This window comes from Falco biarmicus, chromosome 1 (genome assembly GCF_023638135.1).
Source record: "Falco biarmicus isolate bFalBia1 chromosome 1, bFalBia1.pri, whole genome shotgun sequence".
Lineage (NCBI taxonomy): Eukaryota > Metazoa > Chordata > Aves > Falconiformes > Falconidae > Falco > Falco biarmicus.
The window spans coordinates 99266185-99293180 of NC_079288.1; the positions used below are offsets into that span (position 1 = coordinate 99266185).

General features: G+C 34.5%; 1 protein-coding gene across 3 annotated transcripts in view; it reads right to left on the reverse strand.

The window, feature by feature from the left end:
• Positions 1 to 26996, reverse strand: part of ARAP2 (ArfGAP with RhoGAP domain, ankyrin repeat and PH domain 2) — a 129996-nt gene that overhangs the window by 53755 nt on the left and 49245 nt on the right. For all 3 annotated transcript variants that reach the window (XR_008823869.1, XM_056351398.1, XM_056351408.1), the window contains exons 10-19: positions 18024 to 18139; positions 16682 to 16881; positions 15834 to 15919; positions 14970 to 15152; positions 13335 to 13509; positions 11683 to 11817; positions 6708 to 6852; positions 4245 to 4347; positions 3408 to 3606; positions 1299 to 1362 (exon numbers count right to left, since the gene is read on the reverse strand). Coding sequence is in view for 2 of the 3 variants with exons in the window: in XM_056351398.1 (XP_056207373.1) it covers positions 1299 to 1362; positions 3408 to 3606; positions 4245 to 4347; positions 6708 to 6852; positions 11683 to 11817; positions 13335 to 13509; positions 14970 to 15152; positions 15834 to 15919; positions 16682 to 16881; positions 18024 to 18139 (1406 nt within the window). In the remaining variant the exon portion in view is untranslated. The remainder of the gene's footprint in view (positions 1 to 1298; positions 1363 to 3407; positions 3607 to 4244; positions 4348 to 6707; positions 6853 to 11682; positions 11818 to 13334; positions 13510 to 14969; positions 15153 to 15833; positions 15920 to 16681; positions 16882 to 18023; positions 18140 to 26996) is intronic.

Genomic DNA, 26996 nt, shown 5'->3' on the forward strand with positions numbered 1-26996 from the left:
AATTCACTCAGTGCCCTTGTTGAAATTATTCTCAAATAGTTCAGAAATTCCATTAAACTACTAAAGCAATTCAGGGAAAACTTACCCTCACTTGAAAGAAATATTATAATGAAAGAAATAATAAAAGCTGACTTGGAACTAGAAGTGTTGCTCAGCACTGCTACCTATGAAATTAGATGCAAAGTTTCTATCCATCTATTGGACTGCACCTTGAATAGGGTACCTCTGGTTCCCTGGTTGGTATAAGCAGCTTACTTAATGCTGAATCTTTCAGTATGCTGCTTCAGGAAAAAAAAAAAACAACAACCCAAAAAAACCCCACCACAACAGGAAAAATGTTTGTTTCTAATCTGCATCATCTTATTGAAGCCTGGAAATTAAACAGTATCTTAGGGGGAGTTAAAATTCAGAACACACAAGCTACAATGAATTTCTCCAACTCTGAATAGATGTCAAAGGTATCTGTGTGGTGTTTTTTTTGTTTCCCCAACAAAAAGAAAACCAATATTCCTTTATTAACCTATTATTGGCTGTTTAGAAGATTGTGTAAACACTGCACCACTTCTTACACAGACATTTATCTAATAATCTAACACTGAATTAAAAAAACCACAAACTAACCAACAACCTATTACAAAGTAAGAATTATTTTCAATAATTTAACCTTCATTTTTAAATTTGTGCCCATATATGAAGCAGAAATACCCTACCTCACTTCAGGTTTCAACCTTCCATATCACTATATTTGGCAATCATGTCAGCAGAACATTATTTAGCTGGAAGCAAATATAGGTCACGTCTGAAATATGATTCACAAATATGCTTTTATTCTAGCTGGTATGTTGTTAACCGAGATCAGACAGTACAATAAAACTACCCAGAGTACTCATACATATCGTTTCAGTCCTGACCTATGCAGACTGAGAGACAGAATTCTTGGACATAAGAGTGACAAAAAAAAATTGAGAAGCAAGTGGTAAATGTTCCAAAGAGGTACTCTTTCTTTACAGGATAAAAAAAGTTAGGTCCTTTTGAAGAAAGCATTATTGGCAGGCTAATCTGACTGGGAATAACTTTCTCAGTGGGAAAACTGCTTTTAATTAAGCAGTACTTGTTAGCATTTCCTGACGCAGACATAAAATGTAATTAATACATAAAGACTTTCCCTCCTTTAAAAAGTCTCCAAATTTACTCTCTCTATAGCAAGCGCAAGTGAAAAAGCTCCATGACTGATCAGCAAGAATTCTAAGACATCAATGTAAAAGCAGATCAAAGCTTTATTCAGATGGGAACCTTACCTTCCTTTTTCAACGAGCAGCAAGACGTCTATTTTCTCTCCATTTTGCATCACACTACTGATTGCTGAAAACAAAACATACACACATTGTGATCTACACAGACACACGTAATATAGACAAACATACATGTATGCACATACAGATATGTTTTTTTCAAAATGATCTTCAGTGGCAAAAGGAACATGGAATTCTTAAACATTTCAAATAAAGAATGCTCTTGACAATAAGAAACAAAATTCCACAAAATACACTCAACATTGACAAGAAAAAGAATACAGAATGATATAAAGAAAAGTTAAACAGGTACTTTTGAATGTGAAAAAATGCTACAGCGTTTTATTATACTAAAATTAAACTTGTATTTAGAAGTTTTAAATGACATAATGATTCAGAAGTAAGCGGGGGTTTTTAATCCATTAATTTACTTGCACCCTAATGGCTACAGATAGTTACAAAAATGTAACAAAAGTTATATGTTACACTGCAGATTTCATTGCCACCCTTCTTGATGTTGCCTTACGCTATTCCTGCTAAAAAAGCACTCTGCAAAACACCTACATTATATATAATACAGAAAATACATCTGGATAGTTTTCAGTAATAGCGCTTGTAAGACTATACTGTGCACGATATTAAAAACAGTAAATATAATGTGACCTGTTTACTAAATCAAAATTCTGAAAAGCTTATTTTTTCAAAGCTTAGGTCTCATATAATCCACATCTTATCTCAATTAATTCCGAGAGACAGTAAAGTCCTGAATATTAATGAAGCTTAATAGGCACATTTTGATGCATGTTGTATAATGTTTTTGTATCACACATACTCCTGGCCTCATTTACATTTACTGAGTCAAATATCAGGTAAGTCACTATACTTCCATCTTTTGGCATTTTCAGATTCGGCAACTTTCAGTTATATGATTCAGGCTTAGTAGTGGATCAGATCTATTTTGGGGAAACCAGAAATCAAAGAAAAGATATCAGAGTATGGCTATATAATATTTTCAAGAAATACAACTTCATTTTACAAATAATCAAATTTAAGAATCAAAACCCAAGCAAAACCAATTTGCAACCAAAAGCTAGATGTATGTTTCATTTCTATAGTTGAGATACACACAAATTTTGAATGCTTACATGATTATGGTAAGAGCAATTACAGAAACAGTTCTCCTACTCCCTAACCTTCTAATGCTGAATCAAGATCAAAAAGTATTCATAAGTTAAATGATAGCTAGATGCATAAAAATATTGCTGATTAAATAACCTTTACAGAGTTATTTACAGCAAATGTAAGGTTGAAGTAAACAAATAGTAGAAAGCCCAATGGCATTTAGGCAATTTCCTGTAAAACAGTCCACAACCTGACAGCATTTAGAAAGAGGATCATCAATAAACAGCTAAATTAGCTTCTCTGTGTTACTTTAAAAATAATTTGAGATTTTTTATTACTTTCCTACATAAGATAGTGGTTTGTTCAATATATAAAAAAAGTAGAGCAGAAATGCTTAAAGAGGATTCAGAGCATAACTACAAACAATGATATAAAATTGGTCATAGGCCATTTGTATAATATTCTTATATTTCCACATCATACTATTAAGCAAAGAATATTTTTAGTACCAGAGAAAAAGAAAAGTCTATTAGTCTGTGAAATAGTTTTCCAAGAGAATTATAATTTTTCCATTTTTGAGTATTTTAAAACTAGGTCTTGTCAATCATCTCAAGAACACACTTTGCAGTGAGTATTTCTGCCCTGTCAAAAATATGAGACAATAATCCCAAAAGGTTATATATCATTATTCAATTCAGTACTCTTGTAAAAAAAGATACTGCTGCAACTGGAACAAAAATTTTCTTCGTTCATTATGAAGCTGGAAAGGGTGGTGTCTTTCTAGTGTGTGCCAATAAGTAGGAAAAGAACAATCCAATACAGAACTTTACCAACTCTATATTTAGAGGAGAGTCAGGAAGGCATCTGGCTGATGCAAAAGAATAGTTACTGAGCTCCCTGATGTTTATGTCTGTAAAATGTAATAGAAATGTCCTTAGAAGTGAATTGATTCTGTAGAGTTATTTCCTGATAGATGTTAAGTAAAATTCTTACTTAGTTCTTGCAGCCTCCTTAAATATATGGAATCTTCTTCAGCATTCTCCATCTCAAGACAAAAATAAAGGCTCGACTTCTCTATAGCAAACCAGCCTTTTCTCCACTGATCCAGGTTATGGCAATCTTTGTAGTACAGCTGGCCTATCAGGTCACAGTTTCTCTCTAATAAGCATTCAGCCACAGGGGGAACAAAATGCTACCAAAGAAAATGGGGTGAGTCAGATGAAGAAAAAAAACCCTCTTCCCCTAAAAAAAAACAAATCAAGATATTGCAAATCTATAAGATTCAAGGATGAAAGCCACAGTAAAAAAAATACAAGACTTTCAGATTGATCATTCATGATCTCATATAAACTAAATTTAAAATACAAAAAAGTATAACATTTTTTCCATTCATACTCTACAATTCACACATTTTTGCTTTTTGAAATACAACTGATTTAATTAGTAATGTGACTACTAGCAATTGGTACCGTATAAATTACAGTACTGTTTTGCAAATTCTGTTTGAGCAAGTAAAATAATAGAATTGCAACCATAAACAATTTAGCTGAAATAAATTCATATATGTCTTTATACTAGAGCACCTTTAATATATTCTTAAAGTTGGCATGAAAATGTCGCTTCAATTTCCTTTCCATTTTATTTTATTATTTTGTTTCAAACATTAAATCACAGAAGTTATTTCTTCCTGCTGCACAAGAAACCTTTACAAACAGGATGGATCAGTATTCATCAAGAATGGCTTCTCAGAGGATTTGAAGCTAACAATGACACTTTATTCTTTGTGCAAAGGTTCCTGGCCTAACTGGAAAAAATAATTATCAGTATTACCTTAGCTATTGCCCAAGTCCATTTTCTTTGTGAATATGCAGTTTCAGCTCCAAACAGAAAAACACGTTCTGACATTAAGTAGATTTCAAAAGTAAAGATGTCCCTAAAGGAAGCATGAGGAAAAAGCCAGCTGTATTTAGACTTCATAACAGTAGGCACAAGAGTCCCATTTCCCTCTCTTATTTTTTCATACCTATGGAATGGAATCCATCTGCATTTCTCCTCCAATCTTACAAGTACAACCCGACTAATAACAGAGTATTTTATAACACAACATAAAGTACTTTTCAGGTCAGTAATACATGTTTTGATGCTACTGCATAATAGTTTTTTTCAATAATTCTGAAATTAATAAAAAATGTTTACATATATTCATTAAAAATCACAGGGAAATTTTTTTTGGTTTTTTCAAGTTTGTGTGATTTCAGCAAATATATTTTTTGGATTCACACAAAGCATTCAGTTTAGTTTTAATATAAGCAGACCAACTCATTGAATGGGAAGTTGAAAACAAGTTAGCACAAAATCATAGAAATGTTGGTTCAATGGGACTTTTAGATGTCACTTGATTTAATCTCCTGCTCTAAGTGAGAGTATCACTAACTATAGATCAGAACAGCAATGAAAAGCCTAGAAAACCTTCAAGGATGGAGACTACTATTTCTCTCAGCCACTTGTTCCTGTTCTCCACCACCCTTTAATGAAGAGGCTTTTCCTATCATCCAGCCTGAACCTCCTAGGGTGAAATATGTGGTCACTGCCACTCTACGTATCACCTGCCACTATCAAGAAGAGTTTGATTCTGTCATGTTTATGACTACCCTTTCAAGTTGCTGTAGCTCAAGAACTTCTTAAAAGTTTGAGAGGAGGGTCTTGGTTTTTTTCCTTTGAAAAAAGTGTATCATTATTTAAAGAGATGGACCCTGCTTTTCTACTTTTAACTGACAAATAACGATAATAATAGAAGAAAAAGTAAATCAGTTGAAAGTGGTGTGGAATTTGGAAAGTCAGTACCTTCTTGGACTTAGGATCAGTCTTTAACTTCTAAATTAGTGAATGATAATTTAAAGTGTGATTTCATCTGTAATCTCTCCCTAGAATCCAAATAGATGGAGTATGTTTTTAACTTTCAATGCTGGAGAACGAGATTTGTCTAAATCTGAAGAACAGAACATAAGTCAGTTCTCTCATTTTCAATAACCATTTTGAAAATTATATGCAAATACTTAATTCTGACTAATGGAATAGACATTTTAAGGAGTGATTGTTTCACTACAGGAAATACCAGATTTAGGGAAGTTTCTCATAAAACCACCCAATTGCAGGTGAAGCACAGCAGGAGATAAATCAATCCCTAAAAGTGAACTATTCAGCAAATATGTTTTTAATTTTGGTGTTATCCTGAAGTGGAACTGTTTGCAGCTGTAGCAAAGCAATAGGTTATATTCGATAACAGAAGAAAGTGCTATTTTTCTTTTTTTTTTCTGGATACCACAAAGCTATGCTACTGCAGAATAGCAAAGGCTATCTCCACTGTATTTTATAGTATGTTGAGACATCATCATGTTTCAGGATTTCTCCTCTCTCAATGCCCTGTAAAGTCCTTTCTTCCCATTATCTTTTCCAGAATCTTATTGTACAGACTGTTTTCTTTGCAGACACTTTTGCTTTGTAACTACAAGCATTACAGTATTATACTGTAGAAAGATCTTGTTATTTTACCTACACCCACACGAAGAAATTTTAAAGGGAATTGTTATGGAATTTGTTAGACAGATCCAAAGTATGGTCTAAACAAAAATGTTGCCCTAAAGAAATCAAGTATCACTGGTACACAAGTCAGATTTAGGTGAATCTCTATTTGTTTTTTTTAAAGTACAAATGAGATTCAAGAGAGTTAAAAAAGACAAACAAGACCATAAAAAAGTTGTTATCTTCAAACTAACACAATGTTCAACCCTTACACTGTCGTTCTGAGCTGCAGAACAAAGAATGGATTTCAAAGACCAACAGATCTGTGACCAAAACTGAAAGCATTGTGGAGAACTCCAATCTGCTGCATTATTATCAGGAGCAAACAAAGGAAGTTTTGGCTTGAGGCAGAGGTCAATCCCAGAAAGAAATGTAAGTATTAATTGTTCAGTTTATCATCATGTAACATTTTAAGCACTGAGAATACGCATTACCGTTTTAATAAGAAACAGATGTATCTAAGTTATGCTGCCCTTTTAAATTATCCTAACATTTTCATTATATCACTATAAACAAATTAAAAAAATATATCAAAGAATCCCCAAATACCACTTGGCACTTATTTCTTGATGTCAACATAAAATAATTCAGCTCTTTTCCACTAAATTGCATATTCAAAATTCAGGAACAAATTCACAGCTCTAAAAGCGCAGAATAAAAATCTTTGAAATAGCCAAGTTTATTTATTGAAATATTCATTTGGAAACCTACCCTCTGTTTGAAAAGAGGTCTGACTTGTGCACTACAAGACAGATAACTTCATTGATGTCAATCATACCGCTAGGTGTGGTAGTTTTGTCATTTTCATAGTAGCTCAGAAAGCCACTTTCCAAAGTGCACCATCTTCTGTTGCAATCTGCAATTAATGAAATAATAGAAAAGTCAGTTGGCATAATAATAATAAAAATTACCTCTTCCCATAGAGTTTGCCTCAAATGATAATAGCTTGGTTGTAACAATAATACATTTATGATGAAATCACAGTCTCACTGACTTCAGTGGGCCAGGAATTCAATGTCTGTGCTGATACTACTTAACCTACCAAAACTCTAGCACATGGTAATTTAAGAAAATAGTATTTCATATTTAACACATTTATTTTTACTTTATGAGTATATTAAATCTTTTCATAAGTTAACTTTAGCATTGTATAAGGCTTTTACTTCACTTGCTGTGTAACTCAATTGGGGAAGAGCTAGCACACACCACCATGTTACATGTTTAGCAGGAAAGAGTTAAGTAAGCAAAAAGAAAACACCCTACAAAGTTAGAAACACTGAAAGCTACAACAACAATGTACTCTGACAAGAGCTGTTAGCAAAATGAGTGAGTGAACCATGGTATCCAGTAACAAGAAAGGGCTACTCTTTCTTTCATGTTACTGGAACTAGTGTCCAAAACCAAGTCAATCTGTCTTGCATTGTTTGGGAATGCTTGAGTGTCCACCATCACAAGACCAAGAAAAACAATTTAAGCCTTCCAAATAGTCTAGAAAAAACAATGTCATACATGCCAGAACTTGTATCCATTGCAGACTACTAGAAAACACAAAAAAATATTACCAGAAGTTGTGTTATTTAACATTATTATTATATTTTTTTAAAATATACTACCAAAATAGTAGAGGATTTCAAACTGAAGAACAAAAAACTAACAGAACAACCCTCCGCAGGTATATTACTGGTTGAGCTCAATTCTTTCCTACTGCTGGCCCAAGTGTCAGATAATAATGAAATTGTACCAGATTTATTCCTGTATACAGCGGAACATAAATGGACACTTTGTAGACAGGATGTAGCTATAACCATTTCAGGATGGCATGTTCACATTAGAATGAACTGGTGATTTCTCTTGTTGCTATTCACATACATACTTGGCAAGGGTAAATTCATTTAGCAACACTGTAGTTCACAGGATGCTAAATTTTTAAGGGTACTTTCAACATGTTACAATTTACAGTTGCTAAGCATGGGTAAATTACCTAGTTAAGAATTCTCTACTTAAGTAACTTTGATTCAGATATACTGGAGTATCTAGTAATTGCCATCTATACTTTGCCAAAAAAAAAAAAAAATACAAGGTGAAGGGAAAAAAATCTGCAGAGCAAATATGCAAAGAATACTTTTAAGTAAGACCAAATGTCTGCTCCCTCTTAGGAACATAAAGTATGAATACAGAACATGACATCGCCTGTTAATGACTATTTGCTACTCAAAATATTCATGCATTCATTCTAGCTTACATCTAGTTTTTAGAATGTAATTTGAGGTACATCTATCCCCACCACTGCAGATAAGCAGGTCCTAAGAGAAAATACTCTATTTCTACCGTCTTAAAAATTCCTATATTTTCCTATATAGCCGCAAATATTCCAGTGAAGTGTTTGTGAGAGTTTGGTAAAACAGCTCTGGAAAAATACAAAATCAAACAAAAAACCAAACTGCGGTTGCAGTTAGCCAATACTTAGTATGTTATCTGATATTTCATCCAATTAGTTTTTCTGTTACTGGCTATATGATTGATACATGTTTTATCAATATCTTGGCATTACTTTATTAGTATTTATTAGTATCATGTTACTTGCTATCTAGTTCTATTTTCTGTCTAAATAGTTAAATAAACCTAAGATACAGGGTTTGAAAATGTATATGTTTGCAGGAGTTAAGCACTAAACTTGGAGGCCGCAACTGTTTAGGAGTTTTTGTACCCAAGCTTTCCCCCTCCCATCCCCCAAAGCCTATTCTACAAAATAGCTGACTGCTTCAATATTCATTAAACTGTTACAATTCTTGAAGATGATTTTGGAAAGTCAAGGCCTTTAACAGGGCTCCATAAAAGCTTTTACACTAAAAACAAAAGCAAAAAATCAAGCCTGAGCCACTAAACCTCTAATCTTTGCTTTTTGATCCAATACATGAGAATAGCACCAACATTTGAGTTCTCTTCCTGCTGATCAACAGCTGTTAATTAATAACTTCCCTCAAAAGTTATGCACCCCTGCTGAAACCACTAGTGCTGCTATAATGGGAAGTCCACACAAAGTTAGCTTACTTTCTCCTGCATTATCTGAAATGGACATAATGAAAAACCATTCCACCTGAAAAATGTTCCACCTGGTTGTTACAAAATTTGAGTTCAACTCACAGCACTGAATGATTTCTTGAGTGTCCTTTTACAATTAGAGCACAGCTGACAAAAGGATAACAGTCTTCTGTGACAACAAACACAGCACTTCAATTTTCAGGCCTTGGCAGTATAGGCAAGGCTGACAACTGCCTCTAACGCTGAGGAAGAACTTAACTCTAGTGTAATGGTTAGACAGCTTAACAGGATTCTGGCTTTCAGCCCTTCCCACAAACAGCATTAAAAAAAAAAAAAAAGAAATCAGCACATCAAAAGCCCAATGTACTTTGGGACAGGGCCCAAAATTTAGACAAGTGCTGTAATCCCCAGTCAGAGAATGATGCTCCCTCTCTGGACTAAGAACTCAATTAGTTTGCAGCCAAATCAGAACCTGCTTCAACAGGAAAGCTTACTTCTCTTCTCTAGAACTAAACAGCTAGGTCACTTTTTTGGGTAATGTGACCTTCTTATATGTATCTTTACAGGTGGAGGATGGAACTGAAACTGTATCTCCCACACGTTAGAACTCTAACCATCAAATTATTTTCTAATGACCATAAGAAGAAGAAAAAAAAAATATTACCACCTATTCCAAACAATCTGCAATACACATATTCATTATTACTTCATGTTAATGAGACTTTATAAAGGTAGAAACAGTTCTTGATATAGGGAAAAAATACGGAAGGGAAAAAAGTTATGTGTTTTATGTTCTAAACAGCAAAAAAACCTTTTGTCATAATACTTCTCACGCATGGCAGAGATATATTAGACCCCTCAGGCAAGAGCTGTTTCTAATTTAGAATCGCAGGGTTTTTTTATTGTTGTTGAAAGGATGGTATTATTACATCTTCCTTTCTTGTCCCATTTGTCTTCTTGAACTCCAAATGGGCAGGGAAACCTATCTTCTTATGTATCTGTAAAGCACCCATCCCAGAAACGTGAGTCTTGACAGACACGTGGGTAATTCAATATTAATGCAAAACCAAAACAAAACCACACCCCTTAAAAACCAAACAGCAGAACATCTACACTCTACACTATCACAATTTCAGAGGCCAAAACCTGAGCTCAGGGAAATCTGGTTCCTTTCCATTTACTGCATATTCCTCTAGGTATTCAGTGCAATGCTAAGCAATAGACCACAAGGTTTCAAAGCACTCATTTCTGTCCACTAAAAACTTATGATGGAAGACAGCCACAATTCAGCTTCTTCTTGTCGGAGGGCTTTCTTCATCAATATTTTAAGGCATTCTACTAATGATGCTCACTCTCACTGCATCTCCCCAAAAAGTACTACAGAAGACATTCTGTGAGCATTTATAGCTAAATCTTCAATCTATACAGGTATTTACAAACATACTGCACTTCTAACATACCATTATGTTAGAAGAGATCAGTAGTATTGCCTTGCATCTGCTGTTTCTCTTATTGGGGTCTTTTTGTGTTTTGTTTAAATTGGAGGTTTTTTTCTGAAGATAGATACAGATACCCACAGCACAGAAGACAAGTTCTGCGCTTAGAGCAAGTAGTAGTGAGGTTTGCAGTTACTCCTTCCTTTTCTGAATAAGCTCAGTGCAGCTTCAGAACAATCCTCAAGAAAGTCCTGTTCAGCTGCAGTTCTCTGTCACATAACAACTGCCAAGTTGCTGGGAATTGCCTGTGATCAGGCATTAGTTTTTTCAATGACTCAATGCTCTCAAAAATTTGGACCCACACTAACATACAGATTCTCCAAAAGCACATTCAAATAGGAGTTATGTGCTTTAATATACTTTAATGTCCACTAAGGATCTTAAAGGAATACACCATGAGACTATGGACATAATCATACAAAAATTATGTATATACTAACACAGGATGCCATATGAAGATTTTAGGAGCAATAAACTCAATCATAAATTATCCCAGATTTAAAAAATCTGCATCGGTGGTTTGTTTAGATGGGAGAAAAATATAGGAACACAACTGGGGAGAAAAAAGAAAAAAATAAAGCTAAGCAAACTATATGATAACATATCTCTCTCAAAATAAAAATATGACAGAAGACAATGTATATCTACTATTTTCATCCCACAAAGCTCAATTTGTGGTAAAGTTGTTGGAAGTGTTCATTTCTACTCTGAATACTTTTTAAAATTTGTTAGCTTGAGAAATATCCTAGTTGTTAACCATTTGGACTCTTACTAAAAAGTCAGTGATACTCCTACATGATTTTTGGAATATTAGCATTTTAGATAGAAAATACTTTTTGGCAGTTAGTAGTATTCATCTAAATATAATTACAGTGAGAAGCATTTTAAACTCTTTTATTTATCAATAACTGTTCTTAACTGAGTAATTTTTCTGTATTTCAGTTTTCTTTCTCCATCAACCACTGAATAAAGAGATGAAGACAATCAAGTACTTTATCTGAAAGAGGTCTACCGAATCAAAAGAGGATATGTCATTATCAAAGACATCTTATCTTTTAAAAAGTAATGCAAGAAGTTAAAAAGAATCAAATTCATTCAAACCATACAATTCACGTATTATTCAAATGCATAAAGTACAATTGAAATACCTTCTTTTAGCTTCTTCTCTGTAAGAAGCTTAGCAGTATTTGAAGAAACTTTGTATAGGAATTCACAAAGAAAGATGGAATGTGAAGAATCTTCAGAGAATTCACTTTTAAAACAAGTATCGTAGTTTGGGAAATCTATTGAAAGACAAAGGGTTAAGTAACACGCAGAACTTCAGTTATATTAGTTATAACCATTTCTCCACTGATCTTTCTAACCGCATATCTGTAGTTATGTAGTTTCTCTGCAATATCTTTACTACAACACAGATACATCTGTTTGATTTATTTTTATAATTAAACTTACATATCCATCACACACACACACAACTTTGGTTCATATTTGTGACAACATTGGCACTGTCTACCACTGCTTGCCAATGTAATCTAAAAAAAACATTGTCTGGTGTACTAAGGTTTTATTTTTATCCCTTACATAACATACTTCAGCAGAAGGGAATTGTTTCTCTTGAGGGCTGATCTAGAAGTTTACCACCATCTTTGGCAGCAGACAGACAATGATTTGGAGAATCACTGTCAACCTGCAATGACCTCCCTTTCTCTGAAGAGAACAAAATTTAGCACCAGCACATTGTGATGCTGCCCTGGCTAGAAGGCTAAAAGTAGAAGAGACAGAGACAGACAAGCAAATCTTTCTATAGTTGTAGGACCACTTGAGAGCACAGCAGCAAAAAACCCATAGGTGTGTGTTTGCACAGTGGCTAAGCTCCACATCCTATAGATCTAGTGCCTGTTACTTGTGACCAAGCAATGCTAAGGCAGAACTGAAGGCACCAGGCTTGCTCTAGGAGCTCTAAATCATTCCTGCATTTCCCACTAAAACTTTTGTTGTTCAGCCTATGTGGTGTTACTTTGCAGAATGGCATGAGGCAATGGAAAGTTGGTCCAGGAGTATGTCCACGATGTTGGCTGCAGTATAGCATGGCTAATTTTTTCCTGTGTAAGTCTGTGTGTGAACTTTCACACTCAGACTACTTCAGATATTGTGCAGTCCTTTTAAAATTTAAGCTCAGGCACATCTATACTCAAAAATGTATTTATTTATGTATTTTTAAGAAGAGTTTTCTGTTCCCAAGAGCCTCGTAACAGTCACATACTGCAACAAGCTGTAACAGAAGTTGTGATCTGAAAAACAGATAGTTTGCTGGGATAGATCATATGACAAGTTCAAGAGATGGGTTTTATTCTGTGAGCAGGGTTTGTGAAAATACAGGTAGGTCTGTGCGCAGTAGGGGTAGATATCAACTTAAATAATGTTTAAGAAAAAGCAAAGCCCCAGACAAATACTTCACATACATGTTAACTGCTAATAGCCGTTTTTTTCTGGTAGAAGCCTGATAATTTTGGCAGAGCAGGTGACATTTTTCTTTCGTGTTATAAATAAGGGTATGAGGTCTGTGGGTTACCACTGGCTTTTTTTAAGTCTTAAACTTGATGTCTGAGCAAAAAAAAAAAAAGTAACTTGTACACAATTATATACACTGCCTGCTGAAATACAATTAAGAACATCACAACTCCCCCTCTACTACACCACTGTTGTTCAACTTAATGCCAATTTTTCTTCTGAATTCCTTCCTTCCTTCCCCTTGGCTCAATAAAAATTAGAAGATGAAAACAAAGATAACGTATCCTACCTGAGAACTTATTATGGTACAGGAATTCCATTTGCAGTCTTTGTCCAGCTTTCTTGGCTAGTAAGTATGGAGTACTGTAAACGGGGTCTCCAGTGGCACACATAGCATCAGCCCCACTAAACAGCAACATCAGAGTTTCTAGCACATCTTGTTTGACTACAGCAGCACACAGGGCCTTATCACAGAGGGAAAATAAGAAGTCTGTCTGAATTAGAAAGTTATTGGCAACAAGTTTGTGTAATTTAGATGCAAATTCTTTCACCTCCAGTATAGCTCCCATGCATTTTCAAAGACCATAAACATTGAGAAGTAGTAGGAATCATGAAGTGTGATCTGAACCTAGAAATAAAAGTGGCAACAACAACAACAAAAAAAAAAAAGCCCATCAACCAAGCCCCATAAGGTGTTGCTGCCACAAGTCTTATATGGGAAGGATAACGTGAACTAATGAAACTGGAGGGGAAACTTGTTATTTATGTGAAGAATTCCCAGTTTTCCTGCACACACCAAACTACTAAACAAAAAATCTTACTATTTCGGACCTCAAAAGTTCAACCAAAGGGACAAGATTTGATCCTTAAACTCCATTACTAGGAAACAAACTGAAACACATAGGCGTTTTTTCAAAACAATGGTCACAGTCAATAAGGCAGCTATTCTTTAGGGTATCTTCATACTTGATCATCCTTGAGTTTTAAAGATCTCACCACACACATCATAAAACATCAGTCCCTTTCATGTTTGTATACACAAAGACAGATGAACATAACTAACCTTGGGGTTTTTTTCTTTCAAAATGTTGGTCCAAACCCATAATACCAGAAGTAGCTAACACAATTACAGAAATCAATTCCATAAAAAATTCTATTATTAAATGCATATTTATTTAATTAATTAATGAGTTTTTCTGAAATTACAGCAGAAACCACTCAACTCAAAAAGAGTACTACTCTAAAATCCAGCTGCTCTAAGAAATATATAAGCATCTAGTAGGCACAAGATGACAGGGCAGACAGTTCAGTAAACATTCTAGAATTACTGGCAATGACCACCTTATTACATGGTAATTTCATGTCTCTGCAGAGAATTTGACCATTATGTCTGATATTTTTTCCCAGTAGTTAAATGAGTAATTGACAGGCACCCTTCCCCTCCTCCCCAACAAAAAACACAGACTTCAGAAAAATCAAACCTGTAAAACACAGGTTTTACTAATTTTCTGCTTTCACCATTGATAACACTAAATCATCTAATGTATTCGAGTGTTATATTTCAGACATATAAGATATCAAAATAAAGAAGTGAATTGGGAATTTGCATCTCTACAGCGTGCATTTGAAATGAACAAAAAAAAAAAAAAGATCCACATGCATTAATAGCTCTGAAAGACATTATTACAGGCACCATACAGGTACCATAAACTTTTACAAACAAACAAAGTGGAAAAAATAGGAACTAAAAAAAAAAATCATGAAATTACTCCTGTAAAGGCTCCAAAACAACCCTTATTCAGCTCTGTGAGAACGTCACTCAGTATTCTGAATTTATTTCTCACCAGTTTAACACAATGAACAAATTGCACACATCCGATAGAATATAAAAGGTATGGCATGGGCTTACCCATTCTAGCATTACCTTATTCAACTGTTCCTTGGTTTTGTAGGGAAAAGGTACTTTCCTGAATTTTCCCTCTTTATATTTTTGTGTAATGAATGCTATCCTTTTTTCTGCAGGGGCATCCATATGCAGCTCTTCATCTGGAGGAAGATTTCCTGCCCAAAAACTGTTTGCTCTTTTATTTCCAATGATAATAAACAGCTGGATGAGGTACAAGAAAAAAATAAGCAAAATAGCACAAAGGATATGAAGCTAGCCCCTAAATAATTTTTTAGCTGCTAAAAGTTGAAAAAGGAAGTTATTAAAGAAAAGGAAATTGCCTGCGGGAGACAGAAGCCTCTCTCAGTCAGTGTCTATGGTCATCTATAAATGAAAAATAAAGTATGTAGTCATCATTTACTATCAATATCAACTAAGCTTTACAAGACTAACCAGTTGTAATATTTCAATACATACTAGAAAATACCAATAAAAGATTAGAGAAGACTAGCATATGTTTTAAAGAAAACATTGGTGACTCGATCCTCTTTATCACCACCACTTTCTAACACCCCAAGCAACTAAACTGGTAGGCAGAAGTCTCCTTTCTTTTCTTCTTCCCAATATTGCCCCATCATGATTGCTCTGCAAAAGCATTTTATTTTTTTCCCCCCAAAAAATAGATGCTTTGAGAAATACAAAGGGAAATTGTACAGATATCAAAACCAATGAATGACACAAAGGTAGGTTATTCCTGGAAACATCAAGTTTACCACAACAGCAGCATGTTATTTAGCAGTTACATGCTCAGCTTTCCTGTGAACAGAGAAATAAATAGCTCCTATTCATACAGTAGTTTTCAAGATTGGAAAAAAAAAAAAGAGTTTGAATATCACAATATACCTCAATAAGTTCATTGCTCCAAATGCTGGCATCCATTTTTAGACTCCGGACCTTTGAATCTCTTGGTCCTAAAGATCTGTGCTGTCCTGAAAATTCAAGAGTATTTTCATTTAACTAAAGCACTTAAACTGGGTTTCTCTTCTGCTGAGGTAGCAAAAAAAAAAAAAAATAGATGACAGATTTATTCTAACTGCTATTATTAAAAAAGACTGGGTTTTACAATTGAATATACAAGCACCAAACCCCCCAAAAATCAAAAGAAAAAAAGAAGTGAATTGCATTTGATAATAATGAATAAATAAAGTAGGCTGGCTGATGTAGCATACTTTTGGGAGGTTTTGTTTTGAAAGAAAGCCTGAAGTTATAAGCTATTTCCTTGAACCTACTGCTTAAGCACGTATTTAAATATAAAACATACCAGAATTAGATTTTTAGTAGTATCTGAAAGAGTTATCCCTATTGGCAGTAAAATATGCCCTGATGTAACAGAATTAATATCCCAAATTTATACACTGAAAATTGTTATCCTTTGGCATCCAGCCTTGCAAAAGCCAGCCATTTCCCAGGAAGTGCTAGTGTTTCTTAATTTCCACTCATCGTGAAGGATTATTCATCTGAGGGAAACCAACCACCTTACAGACCTGTCATTTAAGCATGAAAGTGCCTTAGAATAAGGATGACCTTGGTATTAAAGAAAAAAAAAATAAAATGTTATGTTCACTTTTTGTTTGTCAAAAATTTCACAAGGATGGTGCTGTAAAAGTGAAAAAAGCCAATTAAAGGACATACACAGGTATGCAAATATGACATTTTGTAGAACCCACACAGCCTGTCATTAATTACTCTACCTGCACACTTCTTACAAATGACAACACAGAGATTGATGGATGCCCAGTCAGGACCGGGAGCTTTACAGTCAGCACAGCTCCTGTTGGACTCATTGAACCAAATCTTCTCAGCTACTTCATAATCAGACAGAGTTTCTGCTATTGATTGCTGCAGTGTTTCAATCCAGTCTTGTTTCTCTCTTTCCGACTCTGCTGTAAAGCTGAAACAATTGACTTTTCCATGTTATTGATCTTTATTTTAAAGCCCAATTAAACATAGTCTGTAGTCTCTCTTATTTATTACATTTACACCAGATATCAGTCAAAAAAAATCTTCCTCTACACAGATATAAAAACTAAGATGGAATGTATTATTTTGTATTTTTAGTCAGTGAAAACTCCGTTTCGGTGTTCAGTTTTCAATACAACCAATACTAGCATGAACTACATAGCTTTTATAACGTTCAAGTTACATTCCTAAGTTACTTTCAATCTTTTTACATTACCTCATACGAAACTTAAAGCCTGAATTTTAACAAAAGCATAGAATGACCTAAGGAAACACAGAGGCTTACTGAGGAGTAAAACAAAATTGCTATCTACAACAGCCAAAAATGCTTTTCATTTAAATAGATCTTTTCGAAAAATCTAAGTAATAATAAGCAAACATCAACTTGGTGATATATGGCTTAGAGAAAGTCAAAGAACCAGCTATCAACTAGCCACAGATTCAAATCACTGATCAAGGCTAATTTACCTACTACTCTAGTCAACTGAGATTGATGGGAAATTCGTTGCTAACATTTAGCAAGCCCAGGAGAAAAAAGTGGTTTCTTCTTTGGCATTACTGAGATTAAATTTAAGAAACTCTACAACACTTAAAAGTCTTTTATTTTTATTTTCTTAAAAATCATTACAAGTCATAGCATCAGCCAAAGTGAAACTTTCTACTGATTTCAATAGAGAATTTCTACAAAGGATGGCATATTAGTGATTCTTTTCTTTTCAAATAAAATGCTTAATATTAAATAGATGCAGCATTATTTCACTCCTGCATTTCATTATTCTTTAAAATGGAGTCAAGTTGTTAAAGTGACTTTTTTTTTACTTCTGCCTTTGCACAGAATGAACAAAGAAGGCTACATAAAAATATGAATCTGTGGGCATAGGATATCTAGTCAGGAAGGTAACAGATGAAGCACACAGCTAAACAAAGGGAAGAAAATCCTTTTCATAGATAAAATGCTGAGCATTCTTAATAAAAACACTACCTTTCCATCCAAACTAGATAAGTCACTGTAAAAGTATTTCTTCAGTGCATTAGTTATTTGCATTTTTTTAATGTAAATGTTAAAGTTCTTACCTAAAGGTTTTATAAGGAGTAATTATTTCAAAAGATTGCTTTGCAGTCCGATCCACTTGTTTTACATTTGCCACGTTCATAGGGATTAAAGTGATACCAAATCCTGTCTTAAAATCCTAGGGGAAAAGCAAGAAAAGTTCAGGATTTTATCACTCAAAAATCAAACATGCATAGAAAATTAAATCAGCATGGTCCAAAAATCCAAGGTCAGTAATACACATTTTGGCTACAACATGCAAGCTCCTCCTAATCCATTAATAGATAAACCTGTACTAACTTTTGCCCAAAAACTATGCTTCTAATTGCTAGAATGACCTTATTTGATTGGTAGGAGAAAAAAAAATGCACACTCTAACTATTAATAAAAGAAAAAAACAGATTGCTTCAGAAATGTGTATCCAAAACACTACAGAGGTATCTAGCTTAAAACATGTTTTAGTTATTAAATGATGTTTATACATCTAAATCCTTCCAATTGATAGCAGTTTTGCCTGCCTTCAGACAGACTGTTTTAACAAAATGAAATATGTATACAATTCTTCCTTAAACCTATGGTTGTTCATGATTCTCATGATAGAAATATACTAAATTTTTGTTTCTGTTAACAGCAGTATCTTAAATCAAACGAGCAAAATAAAAACAAGAAAAAAACTATAACTTTCTGGAATTAAATGGTTTGCCCATCTGAGATATAAACTGGATGCATGTTTCATTTGTTGGTTTTAATTATTTCAAATAGTTTTCCTTAAGAAGTCTTGATTTTTAAAGGACAGGTAATGAGACTATACTTCTACATGAACAAGAGTGCAACGCATTGTTTATTAAATAAAAGCTGAATGACTGCCAGAAGCCATGGTATATAGGAGTTCAATATACTCTTCAATCCAGAAGAGTTTACTGAAGGTAAATGATGAGTAATGAAGATGGCTGAAATAATAACTACCATATTGAGCCAGATCAAAAGTTCACCTAGTACAGTAGCTTCGCTTTAAGCATTTGCTACTGGCAACTGTCATAAAAAGAATGTACATAAGAAAAGGTACATTCTCATCTTCGCAAATAAGCTTCCAGCAATCCATGGACTTCCAGCACAGAAGGTCCCTGAACAGCTGCAACAAAGCCTTCATATTTACTCATTGACAGCCACATCCTCAAGGAATTTAAACAAATTCATGCTTTGAGGCCTCTGCAGCATCCTACTTCACACAGTTCCGAAATACTATGTGCAAAAAAAGCAGTTAATTTTGTGGATGTATGTTGGGGTTCTTTTTGCCTGATAACTGAGAATTTCATTACATGATGTTAGAGAAAAACAATAATTAAACTTCACTCATCTACCTATTCCATACTGTTCCTTCTTGAAATTGTCTATCTGATATTCTCTTCAGTTCTCTTCCTTTTTATGCCTTCAAACAGCTAACTGCACCCAATTTCCTTAAAGCAAAAAGGGAGCAGGCTGCATGGAAGCCCTGCAGGCCAAAGAGCGCACACATTTATGTCCGTGAAGAGAGACACAAACTTCATTGCACTGAACTTAACAATGCAGAACTAAGAAAGCACTCTAGAAATTAAATGCATCAAATTGAAAGTCTTTACCTTTAGCTAGAGCACCAACCCTCCAAAATTTGCACACATACCTAGCGTATGAACAATCTCACTGATGAGATAGTAACTATTCTGTTTTAAATTCAGCAAGTGCATAAGAACTTACAGTACTGAATTTCAGTGTAAAGAATGTCAGAAAGGTCAAGAAATTAGAAGTGAGGAATATACTGTTCAGAACTGAAAATGGTGGCAAATTAACCAATTTCATTGGTACATTAAAGTTATTTCCATAATAGTCCAAACCAACTCTGTGGTAACTGTACAACACTTGGCATAAAACAAGTTTTGTGAGCGACAGGTACACTGGAATCTAATTTTAAAGGTTCAGAATTACATGCTTTCAGGAGTGCAGTCTTGTTCTCTCCTTCAGAAACAGAAGTGGAAATTGGTACAGGGAAGAAAGAAATGCTCCACTTCGAAAGATAAATTCATTCACTTTGAGTGCACAAAAGGACAATAGGGCCATTCAAGCACTACACAAAATGTACTGAGAGCAAGACCAAGCAGTATCTTTTCAGAATAAGAATCATCTTGGTTCTACAGAGTGAAAGCTCATTGTTTCAGGTAGATTAAACTGTGTTAGACTTTCTGACAAACAAAGAAAAGTTTACAACTCAAAAATGCACAGAGAAGACAGAGTTGGTTGGGTTTGGTTTGTTGTTTGTTTTTTTTTTAAATATAGATGTGTCTTAAATGTCAACATTTATACTGTCTTCACAAATTTGAAGAAAAGTTGAAAAATGGGTTGACAATAAGACCTTTTTAAAACAAACCAATTCTTTACAGACTTAATAAAAAGTATTCACTAAACAGTACAGTTAACTGAAGGCTAAAAATACTAGTAGTGGAAAGTAGTTAACTGTAAGATGAGAACAGGCTTTTGGTAAGCTGCTGTTCCTTCCTGAAGGAGGAATGATTACAATGTGTGAGCCCTGCTGTCATTACCACCCCTGTCTGAAAAAGACATAGCCTATGAAAACCTGTCATCTGTATATAAACTGTGAAATCATATAACATTTTTTTTAAACACACCTTTAATGTGTATCTATAAAGTGCTATTACTGTACAAAATTGCTTTCTCTGTTATATATTATCTTTTCATAGGCAAAAGCTACCCTGAGACAGGCTTTACTAACCTTTCTTCGATTTTATTCTGGATGAAATTCAAGGAGCTTCAAAATTAGTCTCATACCTTTCCTAATACATTACCACTGTTTTACAGACAGAAATAAACACCAAGGTTAAGGAAAACTTAAGTACATGTATGAATAAAGGATTCTGATTTCTTTTTATCTTTTGACCTACTATATTATGTTTCCAATCATGCAGCTACATCTAAACAAGTCTAATTTTCAGAGTTGCTGAACACATAACTTTTGCTATATCGTCTTAAAAAGACTGGCCTAGGCATCTTTCTCTATGGAATACTTAAAAATAATCAGAGGATTAATCTTGTGGCACTCAGTTAATGAACACACCTTTGCTACAAAACTACTCTCCTTCTCCCTGGAAAATGTAATCATTTTTCTTTCTTATTTTCTCCCCGTCCACTCAGTTTTGCACTAGTAACAGATGGGATAGCATTCTTGTTGGTTTAGTCAAACCAAATTTATCTGAACACAGGAGTTCTAGAACTGCTGCTTGTGTTCCTCAACTTTCACTGTTTTAGCAGTTATAATAGTGTCTTCAGATGTGCTGTGTAATATTATTTCCACAGTATACAAAGTTGATAAAAAAAAAACCAACCACCCACAATTATAAGTTTACCCTTACCCCTCATAAAAATTCTGGGAAATAAATTCCAAGTTTTATTTTAAAGGTTAACTAACTGTTTCACATTAGAAAAATCAGTCTGTAATTTTCCTCTTAGTTTCTTCCTGGAGGAATGTGGGGATAACAGCAACAGCAATTAAAAAGGAAAATTGCTGCCATGATTTCAAGAGAATATATTTCTACATACACATACATGTGTAAGTATATATTTGTGGTATATTTTGAAGTACAGAAAGTACAGAACTGTGAAATACAGAAATAGTACTGGTGTATGCTGGAAGAATAGTGTTTTTGGAAATTGCTGCATCAGCTGAGCATTCTTACCACATATCAGTTTCTTTCCTGTGAATTAAGAGATCATGATCCCTTTGCTTTTCTGTCCTTAGCTATCAGATCCTGAGGTCATGCAGTATTTAAGGGTGTGCATGCACACACACACATATAACAATGCTCCAATAATAGTAAGAGGAACAAGCTAATACAACAAGAATATACTAACATATACACATACATATACACACACAGATATGTATGTATATGTATGTGTGTTTATATATGCACACATACTTTTTTTTTTTACCATTCATCTTTCCTTACATCCTACCACTAATTTACAAAAGATCCATCCATATTTATGACACTACTCTTGTCCTACTGCCCATACACAGAAGGTACTTGACCCTAAATCACAGTATCTCTGATCAGAGTTCCAAAATACTACCTTACCTGTCTCCTTGAATTTACCTTTGCTACTTGCAATAGCTGTTTAGGTTTACTTTGGGGACACTACCACAACAGTTTGTGACAATTATACTAAGACTTATTTCTGAGAGATCTGAGAATTCCCTTAACAATTTAACATGATTTAGACTTTTCCATCATTCTAGCCCCATGATATTTGATTCCCTTCAAACAACCAAATAATTCCTGGGAGATTAAAAGCCAGTAACCAGAATCCTTCAGATAAAGCGATCATAGTTTCTCTTCTTTCCAACTTAATTGGAGGTATATACTTCAGCTTTTCCAGCTATTTATTAAAGAAGGCTAATTTCTGCAACAGAAAGGTGGGAAAAATTTGTTTCCGTGTTAATGAAAAATTAAGACATATTTATTTATTAGAGTTTGAGAAACAGTGACTAGTAATGCGGAAAGTGCTTTGATGATACTAATTCTCCAAAAGTTCAGATTGATTTCCTCTCCTTTTAAACTATACTTAGGCTTAGCCTCCCCAGTCACCTTTCATCATGATTTTCAAATCTTTAGAGACTTACATCCCTCATCACAGCCTAAAATCTTGTAATACAGATTTTAGGTGATAGTTACATATCACAGATTGGAATAAAAACTGCCACAAGTTGAAGACATATATACTCTCTCTTACAGTCTTCCTAATGAGATCTCAAAATGAAACTGTAGTGAAGCATATAGTACATGATCACACACACACACAAAATGATGTTAAAAGAACACGGAGTTTGCCAACTCAAGCACGGATGAGTAAAGAGATGCTAGAATTCAAATTTTCTGTGCATGGTAAATCTGTACCTTCGTGCTCATCTGTTATATGTGAGGTAGTTACATCATCAATTTTAGGTTCTTTACTTAGGTAAGCAAAACTCCTACATTCTATAATAGAACCACTTGAAAATGATTCAGGCTATTATTGCAAAACATTTTATAATGACAACCTGATATCCATAAATTTGGAGGTTAAAAAGAAGGAAGAGAGCAAACTAGTCAGTGCCATGCAGTAGGCTTGTTTGTAGTGGAGTGTATTGGTTATACTACTGGAGCACGTCCCACTCCACATCTCTATATTATAAGAAGATCTAGTACATGTACTTTGAGATGGCTCTATCATGAAAGCCAATACATAAAAAGTGGGGACAACCAAAAGATTTGTTTCAAAACCGCATTCCTGACCAACACTCTAAGGTAGTTACAACCTTAGATGTTACTTTTCATGTAAATTACAAATCTCTCTATTCACTTACTACAGAAGTAATTCAGCATCCTCACTTCAGCAGCTATGTCTGTGTATTTTGCAGTATCAATACAATTTTAAATCACTTGATTATGCACCATTAGGCCCATGCCTTGTTTGTTGTATGGAATGGATCTAGAACACATGAAGATGAAAGCCCCCTTCCTGTATAGGCTGCAAAATACAAAATAAAAATAAATTTAAAAAAAGGAGGATCACATAATTAAAGTGACTGAATACTATTCTGGAGAGTTAGCTCTTATCTTTGCCTTTGCCAGTTTCTACTCAGTGGAAATCAAAAGCCTTACCATACAGTCATTTCACTGTACCTGTTTCATTCCCTGCCTTTCTGCTCTAGGGTTTGATTTGCAGAACTGCTGAGCAGCTGGAATTTAAGTCAAGACCTATGAAAGCAGTATTTTGAGCAGGTATAGTTTGACAAAAAAATATTTCTTCCCAACCACCCTCCTAAAAGAGAGAGAAAACAGAGAATGGAAAATATATAGATATTTGAATAATTCATTTTGTTTCTCAGAACTGTGTGGTCATATGAGAGAATCGTGCTCCTTTACCTAACAGGAGCTGACGAAAAATAATCCCTGTTCCTCAAATAGCCACATACAGCAACTGCTGACCATTTCCTCACAGAACGTTCCTCTAATGGTGAAGGATTCATTCTGTAAAGCACTTTTCAACAGTGTATAATAATAAAAGGCACAGGTTACTCGGTGAAAAGAAATTAAAATTATCAGTTACCACATAAACAATGCACTGAATTAGGTAGTAATCCTGTGGAAGAAAATAGCACATTATAGCATCTACTGCACAATATTTAATTGTATGTTTTAATTGTGTGAAATTAAGTGTTTAGAAATAAGCCCAGTTTTCCCATTTTTAGTGTGGGTACACACATCTGTAATTGTGGTAACGTTATTTTGCACAGATCTTCTCTAGATTTTCACAAGTTTTTAGCTACGTTCTCCCAAAAACTGAAGTTTACATAATCACAGGAGCATCTGTCTCCCTACCTAACTCCAAGTAAGTTTTCACTCTAGATAGATGCTTGGCTTCAGTCAAATTCAACATAATAGCAGCCACTGAGTACTTCAGGTCTTAACAAGATTTAAGGAATGTAAGTCAGAGCAGAGGACACAGACTCTTAACCCCAACCCCCTCCTCTCCAGTCCCAGAAGGAAAGACTTTAGTGTATCATCACAGTAAACGAAGACAAGATGATACAATCTGGAAAGCAATGTTCAAAGACAATAGCTACAAACACATACATACATAAATTAAAAGCTTCAATTTCTTAGTCCTCAACAATGAAGCAAAAAGATGACAACAGAAAGGAGAAAAAAATCTTGCCATTACAAATAATTTGTATGTGTGCCATCTAGTGATGGTCCAATAACCTTTTTGTTATTTCTGAAACAATTTGCGTGAGCTGTTAAATCACTGTAAGGAAATTCTACATAAAGCTGTACTTTTTAAACACAAAGCAGTTTAAAGCTATTACTGGAAAGCAGAGTTCAAGACTTAAAGGTACCATAGTAATTTGCATTGCTGCTGTAGAAAAATACTGAAAGGACTGAATTCTTCAACTGTTCTACAACTCAGAGTTCAGCTGCAGCACAGAAAGTGTGACTCATGCCATACTCCATTCTGCCTGCACCTGCATTCTTTTTCTTGTCACTCAACATACTAGGAAAGCAGCAGTCTCACATCTGAAGCATGCAAGACAGAATCAAGCATCAAAAGCAAGGTGGTAACAATACATACAAAACCTGCCTTGTTATCTTCCCAAACACCCTGACGGATATCATGCAAGAGACAAAACTACTCTCTTTGTTGCCAACCCCCCAACATGAAAGACAAATGCAGACAAAGCTTCAATTTGAACAATTATGGTAACGCCCTTCCAGCAAGGCTCCTCTGCAGCATGGAGCTCGTTCCGAAATCAGCATCATATTAGCTAGAGAGGCTGCAGCAACTGCAGCCTGCCTGGACTATGATCTTCTGCTGCTTCATGAAACATCAAGAGATGACATAAAGATCGTGTAGCTAAACAAGCATGTAAATAAAATTCAAAGCCTGTCATGAGCAAGTACAGCTTATATTCAAGGTTTTCACCTTTACTCTTATTCCAATAGCCATTTATAACATCGCCTTGTATTAAAACAGACAATTGTGTTCCTTAAGATACAAAACTTGTAATACATGGAAATTCATTCCGTTTCAGAGTTCATTTCTTGTTACTCACTTCACACATTTTTCAACCCAAAGGGATGCCATTTTAACATATGTGAAACCTATTATTACCTGGCCATGCCGCAATTTTCCTCACTTCTATTGTTTAACCCTTCCACCTGCCTGTGGTATTTTTTCCCCACTTAGCTGAAACAGGTATAGCCAACTACAGCCACCATTTAAAACTCACCAGTTTTAAACACTTCCCCTGTAATGAGCACCCAGAGCACCTGTTGATGATATAAGAACATTTTTAAACATAGATATTACTATTAAAATTTTAAGTAGCCACCTGGACTATTCCTTGGAAGTGCTTCACAACAGAGACTTTCTTGGAAGATTTATCAAAACTGTTCTCCGGACACTAGAAGGATCTGTGTATTTGAAAAGTACCATGTACAGTTACGGTTTTCTGAATTCACATCTTAGTCTAGACAAACTGCTAGCAAAGTGTTTGGACTCCTAGAGTAAGGACAGATTATGAACATTTTTATGATATTTTACAATTTAGAATAGTGGTCATGCAAAATTGATTAACTACTTCATAGACCATTTTGTACAGTTGTCACTGGACAATAGAGAAAACTGGTATGATACCCGCACTGGCAAAGATCCCCTAATGAACCAAGAAAACCTCCAAATAATGGAGCTCCTGTTTTCCTCCAAATTTGCCTGTGAAGAAAAACAAAAAATGACATTGACGAGTAAAAAGTTTCATTGACCAAGCACAAAGCTTTTTACTTATTGTCTGCAAACAGGAAGGTGCTAAAACAATCAGTCCTCACTGTATATATAAAAACTTCTTATTTTATTTACTACCTCCTACTTTAGTAAAATAAAATTTAATTCTATGATATCATATTTCACAAGTAAAAAAATTTCATAATTTCTCTTTCAACAAGGATTAGCAAAAGTAACAATTTCTGATGGAGAAAGTTTTCCAAAGCTTTTTTTTTTTTTTTTTAAACTCATGAAACTAACCTCCAAGTCATCTGCAAAATTCAAAATATTTACAAGGGACAATTAATTACCAAAAAAACCCAAAACCCAGGAACAAAAGAAAAAAGAAAAAAGTGGAATAAACAGGAAAAAATACTGTTTCAACACTTTTTAAAGTGCCATCCAAATAGAATTAACTATGATGGACATTTTCACATCTTAAAAAAAAAGGGGGGGGGGCGCATCTATGGCTTTCCAAATACCCTATATTCCAAACATACCCCATTTTATCATAACTGGGTCACTACAGGATTTCCCTGTTGATGTCAATAAAACTAACAGTTTTGATTTGATGCTACCAAACTGAATGGCCCTTCTGAGATGATGCAGATTGCAGCAAAATACACACACACATAAAACCTTAT